The sequence below is a fragment of the Rhipicephalus sanguineus genome, chromosome 4 (assembly GCF_013339695.2).
Source record: "Rhipicephalus sanguineus isolate Rsan-2018 chromosome 4, BIME_Rsan_1.4, whole genome shotgun sequence".
NCBI lineage: Eukaryota > Metazoa > Arthropoda > Arachnida > Ixodida > Ixodidae > Rhipicephalus > Rhipicephalus sanguineus.
The window spans coordinates 45,209,253-45,234,612 of record NC_051179.1 but is presented as its reverse complement, the minus strand read 5'-3'; the positions used below and the strand labels follow the sequence as shown (position 1 = coordinate 45,234,612).

At 49.1% G+C, this 25,360-nt stretch overlaps 1 protein-coding gene across 1 annotated transcript in view; it reads right to left on the bottom strand.

Annotated features, from left to right (window-relative positions):
• LOC119389880 (lethal(2) giant larvae protein homolog 1-like) overlaps positions 1-25,360 on the bottom strand; it is a gene marked incomplete in the record, with an annotated part of 82,123 nt that overhangs the window by 17,339 nt on the left and 39,424 nt on the right. The window contains 5 exon segments of the mRNA XM_037657294.2: positions 355-771; positions 5,499-5,725; positions 6,476-6,627; positions 15,812-15,928; positions 16,780-16,976. Of these exon segments, the coding sequence (XP_037513222.1) occupies positions 355-771; positions 5,499-5,725; positions 6,476-6,627; positions 15,812-15,928; positions 16,780-16,976 (1,110 nt within the window).

The following is a 25,360-nucleotide window of genomic DNA, read 5'->3' as shown; positions in this document are numbered from 1 at the left end:
CTAGAAAATGTACTGGTGTACACAAATGCACCCAGAAAATGTAATTACAGTATGTTATAAAAGCTAGTTTCAGTTCTTACTCTAACCTGACGTCATAACAAGGTATGAGCTTCTCGTCGTGTGCTCGGGCCAGATATCATGAGGTTTCCATGGCTGCTTTGTAATTACACTACTTAATATAATTAAACTTCTTTTACTTGAGCTTTGCTTTTCTTTAGTTTCAGAGTGAGACAGACAAACAGGCGGGTAAAGGTTCCGGACCATGAGGGAATAAGGTAGCACCTACTACCCACCCATTTTCTAAGCCCAAAAAGAGTCTGTAACAGCAAATCACTGCAAAAACAGCGCACGAACCTGTCTGGCGGGGAGTCCAGACCACCTTTGTCGTCATCGCCGCCTTCTGATGACTCCTCCTTTGGTGACGTCGGGGACGTGGCAGCCGAGGAGGACAGCTCAGGCTTCTTCTCTGCCGTCTCCGTCGCTTCCTCGGGCTTGGCTTCGCTGGTGGATGCGGCCTTGCTGTCGGCTTCCTTCAGCTCCTCCCCCTCGGTGGCCGACGCGGCAGGCGCTGCTGCCTCTACTTTCTCTTCTTCCTTGCCCCCTTGGGGTTCCTGGGGCTGCGGGGGCTGAGGTCGAGCCCCTTCAGGAAGGTCCACCTGGCAGTGGGGGGCCACCATTCGCTTGGCCGACAAGGAGAATCGCTCGAACTCGCATGGCGAGCTCAGGTAGAAGCCCTCCCCGTCCTTGGTGAACACGAGACTGCATATGCCACTGCGTCGGGGCAGGGTGAGAAAAATGGCAAAAATTTAGTCGTGTGCATGGTCGCGGGCAGCGACTAGTTACATATATGCGTTGAGACCGGCCCATTACTGCGTCAGGTAACCTCTAACTATAACTTGCTACTTTTTCATTCGAGTAACTTGTAAGTGAAATGGTGTCACTTATTATATAACGACAATGTTACTCCCTCACAGTTGCTAAAACGTATATGGCTACATCCAATGAATAACGACGTCTTGTTTATAAAATAAAAAGCAAAAAAAGCAAAAAGAAAAAAAAAAACCCTGCCAGGCCTGCGTGGAAAGCACAGCTCAGTCACAGCGAAAGCTGGAAGAGCAGTATTTCTAGAGCCCGTTATGAACTCTCTTGTGCCTACTAATACAAGAACACTAGCAACGTACCCACTATGCCACAAATCATAATTTTTGTGAAGTTGGGAAGCACCTACCACGATATTATTTGTCATTCTGTGGAGAAGCGAGGTACCATCTGTAAGGCAGTATGTGCACTTTGTTGATGCGACGGTTGATGATGATGATGAATTATGGCTGAGCCCTCTGTAATGGGTTCGAAGGTTTAAATGACCTACTAGTTCCGTAATTTGTGTTGTGTGATGCCCGGTCATTATTTAACTCTCCCACCACGCTTTATAACATACGTTAATGTGAAAAGGAGAGGGAGAGAGGGAATTAACTTTATTGAGACCCTGAGGAAATGGATCATGGGAGCCTTATGGGCTTCCTTGGCAACCAACAGAAGTGCACTTGTGAGCAACCCACTACAGTGGAACCCCGATTTTACGACTTTGAGGGGACCATGCAAAACCGTCGTATAATCCGGGTGTCGTATAATCGAAAAACTAAAAATATTGGCAGTGGCAGACAGCTTTGCCCAAAAAGGGGGAGACCGCATCGATAGCCCATGACACGACCCTGTGGTTCTCCAAGGATGGTAGATTAAATTACTTTTGAAAATGGCAGCTAATGGCAGCATTACTTTGTTAAATGAGGTGTGAGCGAGTCGTTATTCTTAACTTTAAAATATCGTATCCAACGCGCACCTTTCTCCCGATAAATTGAGCCTGAGAAGTGGCTGCACGTGAAAACGAAACCGAAACCGCGTTGGCAACAGCCTCCCGTCAGAATAGTCAGACACAGTGTCATCGCCATCACATAATGGCGACGGAGCACGAGTTTGCGTAGGATACTTTCGTGCGTGACTGAGCTGTGCGCATCATATTTGTTCCCTCTTGAAGTCCCTTGTGTGATGTCCCGCTGTTATTATGAACGTCCATGTCAAGCGAAAGTTATTTTGCACTTTGAAAATAGCTGCGTCGCGTCCTTTTGCGTGCTCAAGGCCTGTGACTGCGAGTGCTGCAAACAAAGGCAGGAGATCAGCTGGATGTCGACTAGGAAAAGTTTCCACGGGCCGAAAACGTGAAAATACCCGGATCTCAAAGATGTGATTTACGGCCAGTTGGCGCTTCTCCGTGTACCAGATAGAGCTTGTCTAGGTAGCGACTCTGGATACGCACGCGATCGAGGCGTATCCTGAAGCGATCTTAAAAGTCAGGGAAACTGAATCACAGAACTGCGTGAACAGCCTGGAAAATAAATTTTCCATTCTAAGAAGGCATACTGTCTCACTCTCTACTTTTCTAATCGACAACCTAGGGGAACTTAAGTTCTTATTTTGCACTTGGGAATATTTTTGTCGGCGTCCGATTCGAATAAAGGTGGTGTTTTCTCTCGGACGGAATCGAAAAGCCGTCGTAAGATGCGGGAATGGCGTAAAATTGTGCCGTATAACCAAGGTTTTAAATACATTATTTCCATGGGGGTTTTGCCGGGACCAAACTGATTCGTCGTAAAATGCGGGTCGTCGGAAAACCGGGGGACGTATAATCGAGGTTCCACTGTACGCTATAAATCATCATAATTTGTATGAAGTAGGGAAGCAACCACTACGCAATTTTTTGCGGAGAACCGTGGTACCCGCTTAACACCTGTAAGGCATTATGTGCACTTGGTTGATGCTGTGGCTAATGACGATGAAGAATTATGGCAGAGCCCTTTGTAATTGGTTGGAAGCATTCAACAACCAACTCGTTGCGTATTCGCATTGTGTGATGCCTGGTTGTTTATTTTACTTTTCTATCACACTACATTACATATGTTAACGTGGTTTCTTCCCAACGTGAAGCTCCTATAGGGTCTTTTTGCAAAGCAGTTTCAAGCACCGGCATGGCTATGAGGTAGAACACTGGGCTCCCACGCAGAGGGCCCAGGTTCAAACCTCGTTCCATCCTGGATATTTTTTTTTATTTCGTTTTTTTTTCTTATTTCCCAGAATAGTGGTTACAAATGCTAGCGGCGGCGGACAATTACGGCCCCGAAAATGGCCCTTGTTGTGATCTCATAAAACAGCTTTCGCTGTAAAACAACAGAAGTGGATGATGCTGCTATGTATATTTATCGCAGAAGGGCAACAATCTCTCCTTACGATGAACATAAATCTAAAAAAACATCTTTCGTTTGTGGTTGCGGCACTTCAATTACTGTTCTAGCATTAACGAAGAAATAACCAAGTTACTTTATTGGCAGTAACTGCAAGAAGTTAAAATTTCTTGAAACTCAACTTTAACAGGGCTACTTTTCTTCTCCGGGTAACTCTAACTGCAACACTACTGTTACTTTTTGCTGGTAGCATGGTTGCTGGTTAGCATGCCCATGATTGCATATACAGAAAGCAATAAGAAAACGGAAACAAGTGCATACTCAATGTGCACACAATGAGTGCTGAACCGAGAAGTAGGAGCCTCGCTTTCTGGTTTGACTGCTAGCAGTTCCTGTGGCAACAGTCTCGCGGCACTGCTGCTCTCTGCAGTTAAGATACAGTCGATCCCGGATATATCGAACTCGAAGGGGACCGCGAAATAGTTCGATATATCGATAATTCGAAATATGAAATATGCGTATTTAAGGCTTTAATTAAAGCACTGCAGGCCTCGACACAGTTTTCTGAAATAGTAAAAAGCGCGAACACGACGATTCGCTCACATATGCTAATGAACAAGGCGAGAACTTCTTTTGCAAGTTGGCGCACTTTATTTCGCATGAAAAAAGTCCGTCAACTTGTCTTGCTTCTTGCGCGCCGTGAATTCATCAAGTCATCTTCAATATCATTGAAGCTTTCCAAATAAGTAAATTCAGCACCTTCCACCACAACAGCGGTGATCGACGCTGAACGCTGATGCGAGCTCTGTAGCGCGGTAAAGGGTAAGCAGTGGCAGCGGCGGCTGGCACCTTCCGCAGCACCGACAACGTCAGCTCTGATCTCGGCATCGATACAGTCAGAAACAGCTACGTCATTATCTGCACCGATGAAGTCACTCGCTGTGCTCCCGTCCGATACGGCGCCCGGAAACGCTAATAAGTCGCAAAATTCACCGACGCACCGTACGCCGTAGTCGGCGGTCATGACGCACCCAAAGTCGTCACCTGGCACCAAGGCCCGTAAGGAAACAGTGCACGACGGTGCTTTACTTCACGCCGTTCCAAGCACCGGTCATCATTTTTATCGCTACGAGCGGGACAATGTTTAGTTCGACTCCCGAATGACGATTTATCAAGAACGAAGCGCGAAGTACACATTCCGCTGCACGAATAAACATTTCTCCACCGTCGACATGTTGGCGATACCGATTGCACTTGTGGCTTTGCAGAAGGCGGCCGCTACTTTGGCGAGAAATGCGAAAAAAAGTGTAGCCTCTGAGATCTGCGTGTTAAAACCGAAAACACTAAAAATACGTCACGAGGTTGCGGATCTCGAAGGCCATGCTTTGCGGGCCCGCATGCCATCGTGCGCGAACAGACAAGGAAGGGAATGCAAACATTACAAGGCTGCCAAGTCACTTCGAATTCTAATTTTGGTGCCCTCGGGAATCAGCCTCTTTGAAAAACGCTAGCCCATGTGTTAAAACCTGCGGACCGCGAGTCAAATATACCGGTGAACTGACAAGCGCTGCGCAACGAACTAGAGCAACGCAATTTCATCACCTGCGCGCGACGAGGGATTGGAACTTATAAGAACGCGGCCGAAAAATGATCTATAGTTGTTAGGAAAAATGCACTTTCTGGGCTTCGGCGCGGGGCAGCGTTCGATATAGCAGATGTTTCGCTGTGCGGGAGTTCGATATACGTGCACACCAGCCCCATACTTTTGCATGGGAAATTCAAGGGGATTTCTCAACTGTTCTATATAGCCAATAATTCGATATATCCGAGTTCGATATATGCGGGATCGACTGTAGCACTATCAGCGCAACTCTAACAGTAACAGTAGCTTCTTTGAGAGAGCACTAGCAGCAAGGTAACCTTGGGTGTTCATGTATCTTCAGAAGCGAGCAGGCTTTACACGAACAATTTACAGTGTTCAGTAATTCAGGAAGGCAGATTAGTGACATACTGTTGTACACATGTACAAGACGCATTGAATCTGATGGGCCACTCTCTAGGGATGTGAAAATATTTCACTGCAATGAAAATTTTCTCGTCTCAAGCTTTAGATATCGTGGTGCTCTATCCTGAACAGTACAGGTAGATATGGGGGGAGGACAACAGGGTTATAGATGGGTCGCCAGCTCCGTGGCACAAACCTTAGAGTACTGCGCGAACAGCTCACGACGCAAGAATAATTGCAGACAATGGTGCACTCACTTGATGTCCTCACGGCGCAGGCAAGCCTCGAGCATCTGGCGGCGCAGGTCGGGCAGTGAGTGAAGTGCCACCTCACCCAAGTTCGAGAGCACCGCCAGGCAGTACTCGGTGCGGGCAGGGTCACTGCGGCTCTGGAAGCGTGCTATGGCCGCCTTGCGCAGCCGAGCTCCCTCGTGCGCTGTCAGTTTTAGCTTGCCAAAGGGCTTCAGGTTGGGCAGTGTGAAAACCTGCAGCAGCACAGACAACATAATGGTTGTTGGGGTTTTACGTCCCAAAACCACCATATGATTACGAGAGACGCCGTAGCGGAGAGCTCCGTAAATTTAACCAGCTGGGGTTGTTTAGCATGCATGTAAATCTAATCACACGGGCCTCTAGCATTTCGCCTCCATCGCAATGCAGCCACAGCGGCTAGGATTCGATGCCATGACCTTCAGGGTCACCAGTCGAGCACAACAACCTCTAGACCACAGCAGCGGGTCACACAGAGAACATGTGCGTGTCAAGAAGAAGCTGACGAATAATGAATAACGGCACAACTACAGTAGACTCTCAGTAAATGGAAATCTGTTAAGCAGGATTGCTGCTTAAACGGAACAGCTGCCTCTAGTGTTAATGATTTCATACTTCAATTGTGCACCCATGTTTCATCTCTCAGTAGATGGAACTCTTGTGGCTGGCACTTTAGCAATGGCCACACCATGATGTGGGGCTAGGAAGGGTAGAGTAAGCAAATAAGGTCTCTTCTTCATTGACTGGTTGAGCTCAATTTGCAGCAACGTAATCTGCATTTACGTGCAAGGCAGTAAAGTGTTTGCCAATGCCCACTCTAAGACACAACAAAATATGCGTATTCATTGGAAGTCTGCTAGCTTTGTGCCAAACAGCACAAAATGCAGCAGCCAATCAAGTATAACGATCAGGAACCTATCAAAAAGAGGGTTGCAACACCAATCACACCTGCACCAGAACCTTACCTTCAGCTGTTCCTCAGAGCAGATGAGTACCCTCTGCGGTGGCACCAGGCCCTTGGGCTCCTCCTCAAATGGGTCCGCAATGGGGTAGCCACGAGCGTCAATGATGTGAATGGATATCACGGGGGCCTTGTGCTTCAGGTGGATCTCCTTGCCTGCACAAGGAAGCCAACCAAGCAAGTGCTTGGTTAACATCTCTGCCTTCCCCCTTTGTTTCTCTCTCTCTCCGGTAAGCACCGAAGTGAAATCTACACATGTTGAAGTACACCTACTTTGCACACTAAATCTCAGAGGGAAAGGACTTGCAACAGTCAGTGCAGGTTCCCACTGAAGCACCTGGTTTTTCCCAAAAAACAGCACCTTGAGTGAACATTTCCATACTCGCAGCACCTTGCATTTCCCACAACGTGGTATTGGGCAACACCTCTCGTGCATTCGGTAAATGACAGTGGTTGCCCCCTCCCAGAGATTCTGCTGCAAACATTTTAAGGGGGGACGTGGGTCCTAAAATTTTTTCTTTATTTTTGAGTCAATACGAACTAAACTTCACTGTCTTGACCAGTTTTTTATGCTGATTTCAAATCTGTAATTAGTTTTTTAATAGCCGCACTAGTTCAAAAGATCTCGAGGTTCGAAAAAATAATTAGTGCCTGGTTCTTACGGGGCTTTTAGGCAATTTCGACCTACTAAAACCAATATGTAAGTGCATGGGCCCAATGCCCAGATCATTCTGTAGGGGGTGATGCTATTTTTATTCCCTTGAGAGCACTGTGAAGCTCAGAAAACAGATGAACACTCACTGGTGGTTATTTTTTTCTGATTCACTCTCATTAGTATCTTTAATTAAAATTTGTAAAATGGTGCTAGAGTAATGCAAATAGCATCACCCCCCAGATCGTTTCAATACGAGTAAAATGATACCAAATTTGTGATTTTTACTCAGCAACAACATGGAAAAAAACCCCGTAAGGCTGAGTGCATTGAGCAAAAATATCAAACTGAGAAAAACGCATTTGAAGTTTCAGACAACTGTAACTTTTGTGGAAGTGCAGCCACAGCACTAGTGGTTATATCATTTGATAGGTTTCTTCTTCACGAGAACAGCCATACCAAATATGTGACCATGACCTGCCAATGTACTGGCAAAATCTTCTTATATAGCCACATAGTGCACCCATAAACTCCACCTTTAGCAATTCATAGGCCTGTACCAATTCCTTGCAAGCTAAAGAAATACAAAAATTTGTCTATGAATGTGGCTTTGCAACAGGCAAATAAAATAGACAGAGAGATTAAGTCTAAAAAGCACGTCGGTTATTTATTAAACCAAAAATCAGTTACCGTAAAAACCCGCATATAGCTCGGACCCGCATATAGTCCGGGGTGTAATTCGGGGATAGCAAACGTGAGAAAAAAAGTTTTCACCCGAATATAGTCCGAGGAAAATGGAAAAAATGCATTTATTGACATTTCATTCATCGTCGTCGTCGGACGCACTCTCTTCCGAAGCTCCCTTGTCGGAAATGTTCTCCCCACAGCACATCATCCTCAGTGCCATCAAGCGCGTTGGAGATGGAGCACTTTTTGAAGGCGCGGCAAACGAGCGCCTCTGGAATGCAGGCCCAAGCCTCGACTATCCACGAGCAGAGCATCGCTGGCAAGGCCCGTTTCAGCCGTCCGGCAGGGGTCACTTCTGGTTCTCCGGACCTCATCCACTCCACGTACAGGCGCTTGACATGGTCCTTAAATGGCTTATTAAGGCACACATCAAGCGGCTGCAGCTGTGATGTCATCCCTCCCGGGATGACGACGAGCTCGGTGCGGGAGTCGCGCAGCAGTCGCTTTACGGAGTCTGCCAGGTGACACCGAAACGCGTCGAGCACAAGCATCGAAGGGAGCCCCAGCAGTGCTCCGGGCCGTCGACACCACACGGACTTTATCCAGTCAAGGACTAACGATTCGTCCATCCACCCCTTGTCCTGGCAGTGGACGACGACATTTTTCGGGAACTTCTCCCCCTTCGGCAGCGTCTTTCGTTTGAACACCACGTAGGGTGGCAGCTTGCGACCGTCAGCCGTGCAGGATAACATTACAGTCACCCGCGTTTTTTCGTTTCCAGTCGACCGCACGATAACTTGCCTGGAGCCTTTTTTGATGCACCGTCAGCGCCGAGGGCATATCCAGGTAGACCGGCGTCTGATCCGCGTTGCCGATCTGGCCCAGCTGAAAGGGGACTGCCTTTCGCAACGCAATTATGTACCTTTGAAAAGCCACGAGGTGCTCTTCGTAGCTCTCTGGTAGCTTCTGGGAGATCGACGTACGCCGACGTAGGGAGAACCCAGCGCGGCGCATGAAGCGAGACACCCAATGCTTGCTCGCTTTGAAATCCTCCGGCTGAATGCCTTTGTCTCGAGCGATCTCCCTTGCCTTCGCTTGTAGCAGCTCGATGTTGACAGCGAGATGTGCAGCTCGCTGCTCCCGCACAAAGTCTGTGAGTTCTCGTTCCACGTCAGGAAATGCTCCATTTTTTGGTCCGCGGAAACTTTTTCGCTGGCCGCTGCATGCAAAGAGGGCTTCCTTCTGCTTCCGCCAACCGCGAATGCTCCGCCCGTTGACTCCGTACTGCCGCTCCGCGGCACAGTTGCCGATGGTTTCGGCAGCAGCGATAACTTTTCTTTTAAAAGCAGCAGAGTACTGCCTGCGCGGTCCTGACATGGCGTAAAATCACAGGAGCAAAATCGAGGCCGTCATTATGGGCACCAAGTTGAAGCAAAGGCCACTGACCAACTGACCAGTTCAGACTAACGCCGCTAACACTACCTAGCGCAGAAGCGCGCAGACAGCTGATGATGATGATAGCACCGCGCTATGCCGAAACCGAAACTGAATTTGGGCCGAAAATTCTTGGGACCCGCATATAGTACGGGGCCGAAATTTCGCACCCTAAAATCTAGAAAAAAACCCCGGGCTATACGCGGGTTTTTACGGTATTGTCCAGCAATAGCACTTGGCTCAACAGCAGGCAAGGGCTGTACTCGGGGTCCCCTGCTGGTTTGTGTAATTTTGAAAGTCTGTGCTTGGTGTCACTACTGTATAAGCGCTCCTTTTGCAACTTCCAATGTCAGTTTTTAACCTTCTCAAGGCTGTGGAGCACAAATCAATTTCCCAAAGTGTAACACGGCGTCTCTGCAATTTCGGTGTTGCTCTGTCAGGTCGTGGTTGAAGCAACTACCGCTGCACCCTTGTCGACAGTATTTGTGGCCCTAATTTAATGCATTTCACTTCAAATGACATTAATTATCTTAGCACCACTATCACCAGCTACCTTCTACGAGAAACGCTTCTCGCGCGAGTCGCACCTATGATAATGAAGCACAGGCTTTGAAAGCAGCCTATATCCTCTGCCTTGAAAAAGGTCACTGCTTGAGCCGAACTCGGAACGAAGCACAAGCCCAAAGAACGTTTTTATCACGGATAAGTCCACGGGGATAAATTCTGTGCCATTTTCCTTGCCGCCGTTCACCAACATCCAACGGCTTGAACTTCCGCTGCTTCGTTGCACGCTGCGATGCCAAGCACTCCTCCCGTCGCCGTATTTCCCGCGCACTCGGCAGTCCCGCATAGTATGCCATACGAACGCGGTTTCGAATGCCACTGAAGCGTTGCCTAATGATCCGATGGCTGCAGCTTGACCAGCGCTGGGCAGTATCGCGATATCGCGATAGTATTTCAGAGATACTTTTGAGTATCTGTATTTCTGTATCGAGATACATTTGAAAAATGTATTTGTATCTCAGTAGTGAAATACATTTACGATGTTTCTCCTGTATCGCAATACTATGCTGGACACGGGTATCTCGTTACATTGTTTTTTTTTTTTGTCGGAAATGAGTTGAGGCGTGTTTCCAATGGGGGAATGGCGTTTTTTTTCTTTTTTGTGCCAAGACAAGCAAAGACGCGCCGCCGGTCGCCGACAGATAGGGCGGCGATGGTTTCCGCTCAAGCACAGAATGGTCCATGTGGTAAAGCGCGCGACGCCGCAGATGGCAGATCGCGGGGGCAGCGTTGTCGGCCTCTGCCGACGAAAGTCGCTGTCTCTCACGGTCTGTGCAGCACGACTAATATTTTGGGTGGCAAGCTATTACTTCGTGACCCCCGCGCGGATACCGCCTTGGAACAGGCCTTGCAATGCTTCGCGTGCATTCGGTTCTCAAAGCGGCGGCACTTCCAAAAGCAGTTCCCGTAGTCGCGGCGGAAGTGACTAGAAGATGGCTATCTTTGACGCGCTTTCAGCCACCTCTCCAATGTCAGGGTGCGTTCCGAATTGATTACATGCGTGAAAACGGTCTTTTGTGGTAGCAGGCTCCCCCACCGCCGGAGCCGACTTCGCCTGTTGCGGCTGATATAATCGGCAATACAAAGAACTGGCCTGCAAGGGACGCTCATCGGCGTACCTGCCATATGCTGTCCGCGTTCCACAGGAACGCGGGAAATCTCCTGGTGCGCTGCGAGGAACGCGCATCGGCGGGCCTGCGAGACGCAGTTGGCGTCTAGCGCGTGCACGGACCGGATAAAAGGAGCGCGTCAGGAGTGCGCGGGGACTCACTGGCCTTCGCTCGCCCTCTCGTCTCACTCTGGGCCCTTGTGATGTTAAGGCGCGTCTCTACGCTTTGGTTCTTAAACTTCCTGTAAATATGCAAATTAAACAGGTTTTCTTCTTGTACGTGTGAAGCGCCGCAAGAGTCCTTCTTCGCCGGAACCTGGGTGGCAGCCTCAACCCCTCCTCGGTCACATCAACTGGTTGGCAGCGGCGGGATCGGTTCGTGTTCCTTCCCGGTACCGATGCTGGTGAGTGCTCACTTTCCGTAGAGATTCTACCAGGTGTTTTGGATCACGGCAGTTTGAGCAACGGAAGTCTGCACGGGGTGGCCATGGATTTGAACAAATTGAGAAAACCGGATTTAGTGCTGTTGTGCGAGGAGCTGGGGATTCAGGTGGCGACTATACATAGAAAGCCACATTTATTACAGGCAGTTAAGGATTCTGGCGCGGATGAGGAGGAGCTTGCCGAGTGCTGGGAGCTAATTCAGGAGAAGATAAAAAGGGCACAAGAAGACGAAGAGCGAGAGACCGTCAGGCGTAAAGAAGAAGCGGAAAGTCAAGAAAGGGAGCTTGAGCGCTTGCGGCTTCAGCTTAAAATTGCAGAGGCAAAGGGCGCTAGCGGTCTGGGAACAGAAAATGTAGAGATTCAGGCAGGCGCACGATTGAGCATGAGGGACCTCTTGCAGCCTTACAAAATGAGCGAGACATTGCGTTGTTCCTTATAAATTTTGAAAGAACTTGTGAGAGGATGGGGTTTGATCGTGCCACATGGCCTCAAAAGCTACTAATGGTATTGCCTTGCGAAGCAGCGGACACGCTTGCGCGTTTGCCAGCACTAGACGCGGATGATTATAACAAAGTGAAAGCTGCGCTGCTAAAGAAATTCAGGCTTTCAGCAGAGGCGTTTCGCCGGCGGTTTAGGGACGCACAAAAGAAAAACTGGCGAGACATTCCAGGAGTTCGCATTCAACATGAATGCCGATTTGGTGGAGTGGTTAAAGGGAGAAGGTGCATATGACGATCGTGACAAGATAGTGGACTTGATCTGCCTTGAGCAATTTTACGGGTGCTTGGATGAGGAAACGCGCCTATGGATTCAGGACAGACCGGGCGAGAGGAACATTGAACGCGCGGCTGAGCTAGCTGATGAGTACAGCGTCCGTCGCAAGTCAGAGAAAGCACGCGTTCGTCCGTTCAGCAAACTGCCGCGCAGTGATTGCACTGAACGTAAAGGCGTTTGTTATAAGGAAGAGCACCGAATGGAACCACCCAGTAAAGGCGACAGCGTTGTACAGAATGCGCCCGAGAATGGAGCCATGGCAAAAACGGGGAAAGACGTCAGTTTTGAGGCAAAAAAGCCACTGCTGTGTTTCCGTTGCCAAGAGCCAGGGCGGGCACATAGCGGCTGGCTGTCGGAACCCCAAGGTAGTGTTCTCCATCACACTGCAGGCACTGACGACTAAAATATGCAACTCTTAAAGCCTTACCTACGAGACGTAGTTGTAAACGGAAAAGAATCCAAAGCCCTTCGTGACACCGCAGCCACTATCGATATTGTCCACCCCGATTACGTAGAAGCTAAAGATTTTACGGGAAAGTGCGCGTGGTAAAGCAGGTGGTAGAAAAAGAGCAGCGTTTGCCTGCCGATCGCAAGGGTAAAGATCAAAGGACCGTTTGGGGTGCTAAAGACTGAGGCGGCAGTATTTCCGAATCTGCCGAAGCAGTACCATTACCTATTCTCGAACAAGTCCGACTTTCTGTTAAAAAGAAAAGGGTCTTAGCTTTGGAGAATTCGTGGCACAGGCCATTGAGCTGAAGCCAAGGCAATGGAAACGCCGACGGCCTTAGTCGAGGTTTTCCGTAGCTGAATAGCTAAAGGAAACGCGGCACTGCACAATTCTTTTGAGTCCTATGTCAGACGAAAGTGCTGCTATTTAGCTTTGTGTGTGTGTACGTTTATTACTTTTTTGTTCGAGTTCAACTGGTCACCGCCATAGTGTAGTCTTCTGTTGTGCAATAAATTAAGAGCCTTGCAGTAAGTTACACCTGGTGATTCTCGGGAGAGCTGAGTGTTCTCAGTGTAGGTGTGCGGTTTGAGAGCGCCCTCCCTGCAAAAGGCAGGCAGAAGATAGCTATGCCTACCGGTCCAACAGCATGGCATGGTGGACACGACAAACCAGCTACTGCGGAGTGTTGACCCTTCGGCAGCGCTTCGTGCTACCTTCGACCAGTGGACGACCAGGCAGCGGCGACGGGGCCTTTGCGGCTGTGGACGGTCCCATGCTGTGACCAAGCGTGTGTTGTGCTGCGATCATTGCGACGTCAAGGTGCACCTACTATGTGGTGACCTACTATGTGGTGACCTACTATAAGTGACCTACTATGTGGTGCGCGTCTCTGTGTTGTGGTGGACAATCAGTGTGACGCCTACGGAGACGGACTACGGCCACTTCAGTGAGCAGCGCCACTGCAGCCCTTACGTGACCTCTTCGGGCGGCGGACGAGCTGATATAATCGGCAATACAAAGAACTGGCCTGCAAGGGACGCCTATCGGCGTACCTGCCATATGCTGTCCGCGTTCCACAGGAACGTGGGAAATCTCCTGGTGCGCTGCGAGGAACGCGCATCGGCGGGCCTGTGAGACACGGTTGGCGTCTAGCGCGTGCACGGACCAGATAAAAGGAGCGCGTCGGGAGTGCGCGGGGACTCACTGGCCTTCGCTCGCCCTCTCGTCTCGCTCTGGGCCCTTGTGATGTTAAGGCGCGTCTCTACGCCTTGGTTCTTAAACTTCCTGTAAATATGTAAATTAAACAGGTTTTCTTCTTGTACGTGTGAAGCACCGCAAGAGTCCTTCTTCGCCGGAACCTGGGTGGCAGCCTCAACCCCTCCTCGGTCACATCACAGCTTCATTGAAGCCGACAGGGTCAGACGGCTTAGGATTCCGAAGATGGGGACAGACTCCGGATTCTGAACAGTCAGAACAACCCAAGTGAGGGCGGAAGCGTTTCGCTATCTAGATGACCCGAGAAGAGATATCGCCACGCTGCAGGGCAATCCGGCTATGAAGGCGATATTTATTCACTATAACACGAATTTGTGCTCGCCTTCAGCGGTAGACAAATTTTTTTTCTTTCGTGAGTCTTGTGCTGAGGCTGAACCGACGCTGTTAGAAGACAGCCTATTTGAGAAGCTCAAACAGCAACCTTCTCAGCAAAGCATATCTTATGTGCAAAGTAAATGCATACTTTTTCTCAATTCACTGGTGTTCATTAGTGATTCGAGTGATTTGCTTAAAGTGTGCTATTTCTAGCATAGCTTAGTTTGTTCCCCAAGTATGTCGATTTCGGTGTCCAATCCTTGTTACTGTTGCTGTGAAATAGTGTATTTTTATTGCAATTGATACTGTAATCATGTCATTATTGCTTATTATGTACTTTGTCCACCCCCTCCCCTGTAATGTCTTAATGGCGCTGAGGGTACTGTAATAAATAAATAAATGAACTGAACGTTTCGATGCGCTGTAACTTTATTTACAACATTATGCTGCACTAATAAGTGTCTTTGCGTAGTATGAGCATCCTTGAAATAAAAAAAGTATTCCTGTATCTGTATCGCTGTAACTGTATTCCGGAATACTTTTTTCATCCTATTGCAAAAGTATCTCCGAAATATCCCGTTACGTTAAAAGAAAATGTATCTCAGTATCTGCATTTTAGGCTTCCAGTTCATGTATTTCGATATCTCTGTTCCGGAATACTTTTCTGAGTATCTCTGCCCCGCCCTGAGCTTGACCAAGGGGAACCGGGCGGTTCTCGTAGACTCGACGCTCCGGTAGCGTCAAGTAGTTTCGGCATTGCGCCCTCCTACGCTTGGCGCGTCTTCTTTACACGAGAATCTCATTCTCCGCATGTGCCAGCACAAAATAAAGTAACTGTGTGTCGGCGGGCCGCACGAACGCGAGCATAAGCAGAGGAAGATGACACTTGTAACAACACACGAGCACACGACACCGGCAACACGGCAGCCGTGAGCGCAGAACAAAAATACAAAAACAAAATGGCCGCCTCGGGTTGCGCCAGCCAATGGGGAGGCTCGAGAGAAGGGGCTGGCCTCGCGTGCGCGCGCTCTGGCCAATGAGCGTTCTACAACCACCCTTCGGAAAAGCACCGATAGCGGCCGCTCTGTTGCAGCGACACCATTTTGAAACGCCGCAAAATGTACACAAAGAAAGCAGCTTCAGAACAAGCCAAAGATGGCGGCGATCAGCCAGCTGCTGAGCCCGCGGCGCGCGCGGGAAGTTTGAACAAATTTTGCCTGTTGAGATGCATTTTGCGGCTCCCGTGGAGTCTTAAAAATAAGTTTTAACCCATTTCCCGGGCGAAATCGGCGATAATATTTTGAGGGCAGCTGCTTAGGGGTGCAAACATGCCTAAAATGCGTTTTTCTCAAAACTGATTTTCTGTCCATTTTTTTACTATTCTAAGACCCGCATCCCCCCTTAAGTCTTTCTATTTTTGTGTGCGATTAGCGCAATGCAAGAGGCCCTAGACAGGATGACGCAACACAAACCAGCGCAAAGGCCAAATCGAGCTTCAATTAAAATTTTGTTCCAGCCAGACATCACGGAGGCACATGACACATGCAATGGCTTCAGACAAGAAGGCTTCACAAACTACTGCGAACACGCAGCACACCTTGCTTTCACCAAACAAAAGAAGTGTTTTATGAGGACTTACCGAGGGTGCACTGAACTGGATCAGAGTCCCGCTTGTCACTGGGGGGGAAGGCAAGGGTGTAAACAAAGATGGCACCAGAGTTGGTGCCTGCCCAGAGGGTTGGTGTCGTCGCTGCATCTGAAACGAAAGAATGAGAGAGCGCTGCTAAGAACTCGACGTTTGCAAGTGTTCCAACATACAAACAGAAATTCCAACAGTGAATGTTCAAAAATTCAATTTGAAAGTCGAATATTTACCATATGGTTCTACAAATATTTCGCATTTCTCTGAAGCATCGACTAATAACTGCTTCAAGCTGAATTCAGATGATGCATTCTGTGACTAGATCTCCATTCTTTCTGTGCGTAATTGGCTTCAACAACGCTGCTTCGTTGTTATTGCAATGAAAGATAAAAACAGAAATTTAAATGGTTGCATTATTACAAAGTTAGTCCTAAAGAAAAGGAGCTCAGAGCATGTTGGAATACTGAATTTTTTCGCACATATAACTCCCGCAAAAAATAAAGAAAATATAGAGCTAAAGTCAAATTGAAAAAACACAAATTCCGGTGTTCAAAGGTGGCTTCGCGGCAGCGCTTCACGGCTATGCAACGAAACTAGCTTCACGGCGATCATTTTTAGAAAATTTTGTGCGAATCATTGTTGAGGGTGCAGGTCACAGATGAGAAAATATAGTACATATATGCGAAGTACGGTGTGAAATGGGACAGACATGAGAAAGAGGGAGAGCACAGGCATTTCCTTCTTTACTTTTTTTGAGGAATTTCTTGCAGAGTGCCTACGGTAATCTATAGAGCAATTCCCAAACTTTTGTTGGACCTAACAGCTTCAAAAATTTAATTCTGAATTGGTCTAAGTGTAGCTCACAACCACACAACCAATAACATCCCCTACCAATAACAGCAGGGGTGAAAAGAATGGAAGAAAGGAAAGCTGGAGACAACAGGTCGTGGCAACCACGGACTCACTGTGAAGGATGAAGCTGCTCGAGAAGCACAGACACCGGACCATGGACGAAAGGGCGTCGTCCGTGGAGCGCGCTTCCACCTGGCGCTCGACGGGTTTGGCCTCCGAGAGGGGTGAGCCGGGGTCGATGGCGGACTCATTGTGTCGAGATGCAGGGCTGGCCACCGCAGAAGACGTGCTGCCTTCTTCCTCTCCTCTCCTGCGAAACGTCTCGTGCGTTTCACCAAAAAGCAAGACTGACTGCGCCCACAGAACTGCCCCACTTTTGTAAAACCCTTCTTACAAGTTAACCTACTTCAGCAAAATTTCTCAAGATTGTGAGACCAGCGCACAAAACAAATTTGAGTGACAATGCCACATCGCTGACGCACCCATCTACGTTTTCTAAACACACTACCGTACGCAATGTACAGTGGTCAAGGAGTACAACGCAACAACTTACCGTATTTACTAGATTCTACCGCGCCCTCGATTGTAACGTGCACCTGTTTTCGGCGCCCAAAAAAACCAAAAGTAATGCATCGATTGTAACGCGCACCCATTTTTCGTGAGAGAAAAGAACAAAAAAAGTTCGTAGGAGTCAAACTTCGCACATTCAGAAGAACAAGTACAGTTGAACCCGTTTGTAACGAACTCGAAAGTGTCGCGAAGAGTGGTCGTTATATCAGTAGTTCGTTGTATATGGACTCGCCCTTAAAAACGTGCGCTTAGTGGCCAAGCCTTTTTTTTTTCTTTGCACTTTTATTAAAGTGCTAACAACCCATTCGGTGACAAACTAAGCCTTTTCGCGTCGTGAAGCGATGCCCGCTGCGTGCTCACGAGTGAATTAACCGCCTTTGCAATGAGCTGACACCATTTCACCGAAGCGCGGTACCGCAACGTGGAGCCGATCATCCCTGGCTAGTTGCGTGCAGCGCGTCGCCTACTCGGCTCGCGGAGTCACTGCCGGGCCGCTTGTTGTATGCCGTATGCGCGCGTTTGTACGTTCTTCGTGCTTGCTTCACTCCGGACCGTGCACGGGTGTGGCAACTAGCCTCTTCGTTCAACGCGGCGAAAACAAGCATTTTGCAAGCAACGCGCACTCGACGTCTCCGCGATGCTCTCGCGGCCCTGCACGACGATGCGCGGCGCACTTGAGTTGTCACGTAGTCAAACACGCAGTATATGCTCGCTGTCAGTGCATCGACGTTTCTCGGTGCCCGCGCCGCTCAACAACAGCGAGCTACTTTCGTTTCTACAAAGCGACGCGCACTTGCGGTCTCGCACGACGCGGCGGCGGCGAACTTGCGAACGGCAGGCAGCATGGCGCGCTCGTACCGCCATCAATCCGCAGTGTACGGCGTACGCCACACGCACAGCCGAGCGGATATCTACAGATGACTGTGATAAGGTTGTCGGCTATAAGTCATAATGGCACGTTCATCGGCCGCCACCTCGCCTTCGCTCTTTTCTGACGCTTATCCGCGAAAGCATCGCCGCAATCGCGCGGAAGTCGTAATCACCGATCGACCGGTCTCTGCCGTTACCGAAAAGACGGACGACCTTTTGCAGCACATTGTGGCGTCGACGAGTTTAGGGACGCAGTAAACCTTTTTGCGATGGAAAGTTATCGCGGTTATCACTTCTTGCATTTATGCCTTCTTGCGTTCCAAGGCACATCGCAGGCGGTCGTAGCTGCAGAGAACGGCGTCAGGATAGGGTACCGTGCGAAAGCTGACCGCAAGGCTTCATGCTGCCTACTACAGTAGAACCCCGCTGTTACGTTCCTCACTGCTGCGTTTTCCCGGCTGTTACGTCGTTTTCCGCCGGTCCCGGCATAGCTCCCATAGGATACAATGTATTGGGAACCCCGCTGTTACGTCGTAACTGTCGGACCGTTCCCGTATGATACGTCGCGAAGTGTGCTCGGAGCCGACCGAGTGACTACCAAAGAGAGCGGCCATGGTGCATTTTCACGCAGTTTGGCCTCGTTTGACCATAATATTAGCCGCATGAGAGGCGCAAGCAACAGAATCTTTCAATTGATGCAAACAAAAGCATGGCCTTCGAGATTCAAATTGCAAAGATGGCGTCTATGACGTAAGTGCTCGCGAAAGCAAGGCCTTCGAGATTGGCATTTACTATTGACAAAAGCATAGCCTCTGAGATTTGTATTGCACAAACATGGCGTGAATGACGTAACAATAGAGTTTCATACAATACCCTAGAGAGGAAACTGGCGCTGCGATCGTTCAACCACCATGGGAATGATGGGAAGTACAGGCTTCGGACTGGATGGCGTTAGCTAGCGAACTGTCTTCGGCTCTCTTTCTACAGTTTCAGTTTCGTTCTTCGCGAGGCGTGGGCAGTGGGGTGCGTTTCAAAGCATTCAAGCAGCGCCTTTGTTGTTCAAAGAGGCTGAAGACCGCTAGATCTCTTGGTTTGCTGCGACGCTGCAGCTTTACAGGTTGTATTTGACAGTTTTAGCAAAGCGTCGTGCCCTCACCGCTGCGCACAGATGTAGCGTCCCATGTCAGTGCAGCAAACTGCATCGAGTTCACGTTTGTTTGATAAGCGCGTCTTACCAAACCTTGTTCAAATCAGCTGCAAAACGACGGCGAAGCTAAGTAGACGCACCGTCGCGCTCCTCTGACTCGACTTCACAACAAAACGAGAGATGCGTTGGAGGCAGACCACTTGAACAGACGCACCTGTCATCGCAGCAGACGATACGTTAAGTGTTTCTCACTCAATACAGTACTGTTATTTCCATAAATAGATAATGCGCACTTTCGAGGGAAAAACAAGCGTGTTTCTTTTCAAGTGTTGTACAAAAATATTTCGTTATTTGGTGATGCCAAATCTGGAACACAATTGCAGAGCAATGCATACCCTGGTGGTTGAATTGGTCCGGGTTTCAGTTCCATCTCACGGTCACACAAACTTCTTGCAGTAAGTTTTACATACAAAGGAATGAAGCAAGTTTTAATTGGAAGTAACTTCATATCACTTTGTTTTACACTCGGCAAACAAGCGTTGCGAATCTCAAGAACCTAATCCATCCGAAGCAAATCCAAAGCCTGTACTTCCCATCATTCCCATGGTGGTTGAAGCGCGTCTCAAGGAGCCCGCGTAGACACTAGCGCCAGATTCCCCTCTAGGTATTATTGTAAGAAACTCTATGGACGTAACTGCTTGCGAAAGCAAGGCCTTCGAGATTGGCATTCACTTCTGCCATCGCGTTGGCGTAGACTCATCATCATCGTTATTTGTCGGAGAACGGGAGGAGTTCGAGCTGGTTGGAGCTCGCGTGGTCGTGCGTGCGGTTCGCGGTCAACTCACCGCGCCGGTCGTGATTGCGTGTGCTTAGTTCTTTCATGCCTACAGCTGTTGGTGTTAAAAAAATCACATACGTTGATTACATTTCTGTGGATGAGGCCGTCCTAAGCTCCGCGTTTCTATCCATCGACTAGATCGCGGCTGAGCGCGCCAATTTTCGTGCTGCTCGTAAGAATTGAAATAAAATTCTGTACCACTAAATATTTTGCCGTTTTTCCTGTTTTTCGGCTCTTACGTTTCCCGTCTCTTACGTTTATTTCCTACGGTCCCTTCAAAAACGTATCAGCGGGGTTCTACTGTATTTTTTTTCTTCCTCACTGCCATTCTGCCACTGAAGAAACGCCTGGAAAGTGAGCGGCCTCGCTCGCAGCGTCCGAAATCTGCGTGTGGTGCTCGCCGATCTGCGATATCTTAGTCGCGAGTTAACTGGAGCGGGGCACGCGCGAGCGCGCTCCCCTGTCACGCTTTAGAAGGAATGTTTTAACTTTTTTTCGCTTCGTATGCGCCATATTTTTACCGCGACCGTGTCTGAAGTGTTCGTTGTAAAAGTAGGAGGCTTTGAAAAATGTTCGCTATATGTGGACGCAGCATCAATGGTTAGCATAGGAAAATCGTAAGTGCACCGAAATATGGTCGTTATAACCGATAGATCGTTATATGTGGGATCGTTATAAGTGGGTTCGACTGTGTTTGGGTTTTAAAGAACTGAAGTTTCAAAAAAGTAAAACACAATGTCAAAGAGCGGGCCTTGCCGCTAAAACTGTCACCACTACGACGGCGATACGAGTCGCGTAATGGATCAATCCTCGTCGCTGTCGGACAACTCCTTGTCGCTGTCAACACTCTTCGATTTCGAGAAACCGGCCCTCCTTTGGTCCACTGAAACCTTTTCGTGAAGCTTTGCTGTAAAAGATCTTCTGCTTCTGTTTGCGCCAGTCTCGCACGCACGTTTCGGGAACTCCGAACTATATCCGAACGACCGCGATGCGGCCCGATTTCCGTCCGTCTCTCTGCACATGTAATACCTATTTTAAATACGGCATCGTGGTACACTCGTCGAGTATTTGGAGTCGGCACTTCCATGCCGTCGATGCGAACGCAGAACGGGATGACAATCTCCTCAGCACACGTACGAACTGAAAAAATGGCAGAAATGGCCAAGGCAGTAGGAGGCGGCCATTTTGAAATGTCGATGGCAATACGATAACCGAGTTTCTTTTTTTTTTTTCGGTACTCAATTCTAACGCGCATGCGATTTTTGGACTCGTTTTTCCGGAAGAAAGGTGCGCGTTAGATTAGAGTAAATACGGTAGTGCTAAGTAATACACATACTTTCATCTCCATCGTCTTCAGTTTGAGTCATATTCGAGCAGCTTTGACTCGAACACTTATGTCAGAGCGAACATTACCTTTAGTGGCCAGATTCGTAGCGGCATGATGCGGTTATCTCGAGCAACTATGCGTACCATTTGTAGTCGAACCCGCTTATAACGAACTCGAAAGTGAAGCAAAAAGTGGTCGCTTTATCATTAGTTCGTTGTATACGGACTCGCCTTTAAAAACGTGCGCTTAGCGGCCAAGCCGTTTTTTTTTTCTGTGCACTTTTATTAAAGTTTGGGTGAGTGCACTTTTATTAAAGTGCACCCAACCCCTCTGGTGACAAGCTAAGCCTTTTCGCGACGCCCACTACGTGCTCACGAGTGAATTACCGCCTTTGCTGTGAACTGACACCGTTTCACCGAAGCGCGGTACTGTAGAGCCGATCATCCCTGGCTAGTTGCGTGCAGCGCGTCCCCTACTCGGCTTGCGGAGTCATTGCCAGGCCGCTTGCTGTATGCCGTATGCACGCGTTTGTACGTTCTTCGTGCCTGCTTCACTCCAGACCGTGCACGGGTGCGGCGAGTAGCCTGTTCGTTCGACGTGGCGAAAACAAGCATTTTGCAAGCAACGCGCACTCTACGTCCCCGCGATGCTCTCGCGGCCCTGCACGACGATGCGTGGCACACTTGAGTTCTCACCTAGTCAAACACGCAGTATACGCTCGCTGTCAGTACATCAACGCTTCTCGGTGCCCGCGCCGCTCATCAACTGCGAGCTACTTTCGTTTCTACAAAGCAAGGCGCACTTTAAAGCGGTCTCGCACGACGCGGTGAACTTGCGAACGGCAGCATGGCGCGCTCGTGCCGCTGTCGATCCGCACAGTGTACGGCGTACGCCACACGCGCAGCCGAGCAGATATCTACAGATAACTGTGATATAAGGTTGTCGGCTATAAGTCATAACTGCACGTTCATCGACGGCTGCCATCTCGCCTTCGCTCTTTTCTGGTGCTTATCCGCGAAGGCATCGCCGCAATCGCGTGGAAATCGTTATCACCGATTGACGGGTCTCTGCAGTTACCGAAAAGACGGACGACCTTTTGCGGCACATTGTGGCATCGACGAGTTTAGGGACGCAGTGAACCTTTATGCGATGAAAGTTATCGCGGTTATCACTTCTTGCATTTATGCCTTCTTGCATTCCAAAGGTTCATCGTAGGCGGTCGTAGCTGCAGAGAACGGCGTCAGTAAAGGTCACCGTGCGAAAGCTGACCGCAAGGCTTCATGCTGCCTCCTTTTTTTTTTTCTCCTCACTGCCATTCTGCCACTGAAGAAAAGGCTCGACCTCGCTCGCAGCGTCCGAAATTTGCGCGTGGTGCTCGCCGATCAGGGATATCTTAGTCGTGAGTAAACTGGAGCGGGGCACGCGCGAGCACGCGCCCCTCTCACGCTTTAGAAGGCCTGTTTTAACTTTTTTTCGCTTCGTATGCGCCATATTTTTACCGCGACCGTGTCTGAAGTGTTCGTTGTAAAAGTAGGAGGCTTTGAAAAATGTTCGCTATATGTGGACGCAGCTTCAATGTTTAGCATTGGAAAATCGTAAGTGCACCCAAATATGGTCGTTATAACCAACAGATCGCTATACGTGGGATCGTTATAAATGGGTTCGACTGTACTGAAAGTTCTCATGTCATATTTCAATTCGTGAGCACTGTAAATCAACCACACAGACCTAATGGTCTAAGCCGATACAGATGTGATCACACTAAATTGTGCCAAACAAAATGCACTGCCAATGCAACAATCAATCTGACTGAACAATAAACAGATATAAAAGCCACTACTGTTATTCATCATGCTTCTCTACCCTACTGAACATTTTCACAGCACGTTAGGGGGAACCCTGCTCCTTAAAATTTTATTTTTAAAACAAAGGTTATTGTATGTTGAACATTCATGAGTGAAATTTCAGTGTGACATCGACTCACTTGCAAGTACAGTAGAACCCCGCTGATACGTTTTTGAAGGGACCGTAGGAAATAAACGTAAGAGACGGGAAACGTAAGAGCCGAAAAACAGGAAAAACGGCAAAATATTTAGTGGTACAGAATTTTATTTCAATTCTTACGAGCAGCACGAAAATTGGCGCGCTCAGCCGCGATCTAGTCGATGGATAGAAACGCGGAGCTTAGGACGGCCTCATCCACAGAAATGTAATCAACGTATGTGATTTTTTTAACACCAACAGCTGTAGGCATGAAAGAACTAAGCACACGCAATCACGACCGGCGCGGCGAGTCCGACCGCGAACCGCACGCACGACCGTGCGAGCTCCAACCAGCTCGAACTCCTCCCGCTCTCCGACAAATAACGATGATGATGAGTCTACGCCGACGCGATGGCAGAAGTGAATGCAATCTCGAAGGCCTTGCTTTCGCAAGCAATTACGTCCATCCACGCCATGTTTGTGCAATACAAATCTCAAAGGCTATGCTTTTGTCAATAGTAATGCCAATCTCGGAGGCCTTGCTTTCGCGGGCAGTTACGTCATAGACGCCATCTTTGCAATTTGAATCTCGAAGGCCATGCTTTTGTTTGCATCAGTTGAAAGATTCTGTTGCTTGCGCCTCTCATGCGGCTAATATTACGGTCAAACGAGGCCAAGCTGCGTGAAAATGCACCATGGCGGCTCTCTTTGGTAGTCACTCGGTCGGCTCCGAGCGCACTTCGCGACGTATCATACGGGAACGGTCCGACAGTTACGACGTAACAGCGGGGTTCCCAATACATGTGATCCTATGGGAGCTATGCCGGGACCGGCGGAAAACGACGTAACAGCCGGGAAAACGCAGCAGTGAGGAATGTACTAACAGCGGGGTTCTACTGTATTCAACATATCGTAAGTTTTGTTCAAATGGGTTTAGAACATCCATTCTTGCTTTAGAACATATACCGTATAGTGCGGAATATAGGTCGAGATTTTTTCCAAAAAATGTCACTAAAAAGTCGCCCCTCGACCTATATACCGGCCCTTGGCACAAACCGAGTGATCGTCTGGCAACAGGGAGCGTCGCATGCTTCTTGGGCATCAGCATTGATATCGCCTCCATGAGCCGATGAGCCGACGCCCGACGCCATTTTTCTTTTCTTGTTCATCTAGTGTTCCTAGCGAGTGGCGACCTTTCTCTGCGGCCAGCTATGAATACCGGGACGCGGCGTCAGTTCACTGCCGCGTTTAAAAGAAAAGTAATTGAATTCGCGGAAGCGAGTGGCAACATGTCGGCGCAGCGGCAGTTCGGAGTGTCTGAGAAAAGCGTCAGGTGCTGGCGCAACCAGAAATCCAAACTGTCGGTGTGTAACGCGCGGAAGACGTCGTTTCGCAGTCGCCGAGCTGTGCACCCGGAACTCGAGGACAAAGTGGCGGATTCGTCCGAGAGTACCGTGCCAGATCCCTGCCAGTGAGTGCGGAGCTCATTCGCACAAAAGCCGTCGACCTCGCCCGTGAAGCCGGTCCTGTCGAGGGAAGACTTCAAGGGGTCCATTTATTGGTCCGCCGCTTCATGCGACGCAAAGGGTTTGCCCTTCGACGGCGCACGGTCAATCTGCCAGAAGCTGCCGGAGGAGTACGAAGGACAAGTGATAGAGTTTCAACTCTACGTGCATAGCCTCCGGCGGCAGCATGGCTACATGTTAGGCCAGATCGGCAACGCACGACGAAACGCCGGTGTGGTTCACATGCCGTCGTCCACAACCGTCTGTGACCGCGGGGCAAAGGAGGTGAAGCTGCTTGCGACCGTAAGCGAGCATTCGCGTTCAGCCGTTGATGCTTTCCTGCACGGCCGACGGCAGGAAAGTTGCCACCCGTTCATCATCTTTAAGAGCGGAAGGACGCTGACGACAGGACGGCCTTGCCTGCGGGATGTCGTCGTCCGCGTGAACGAAAGGG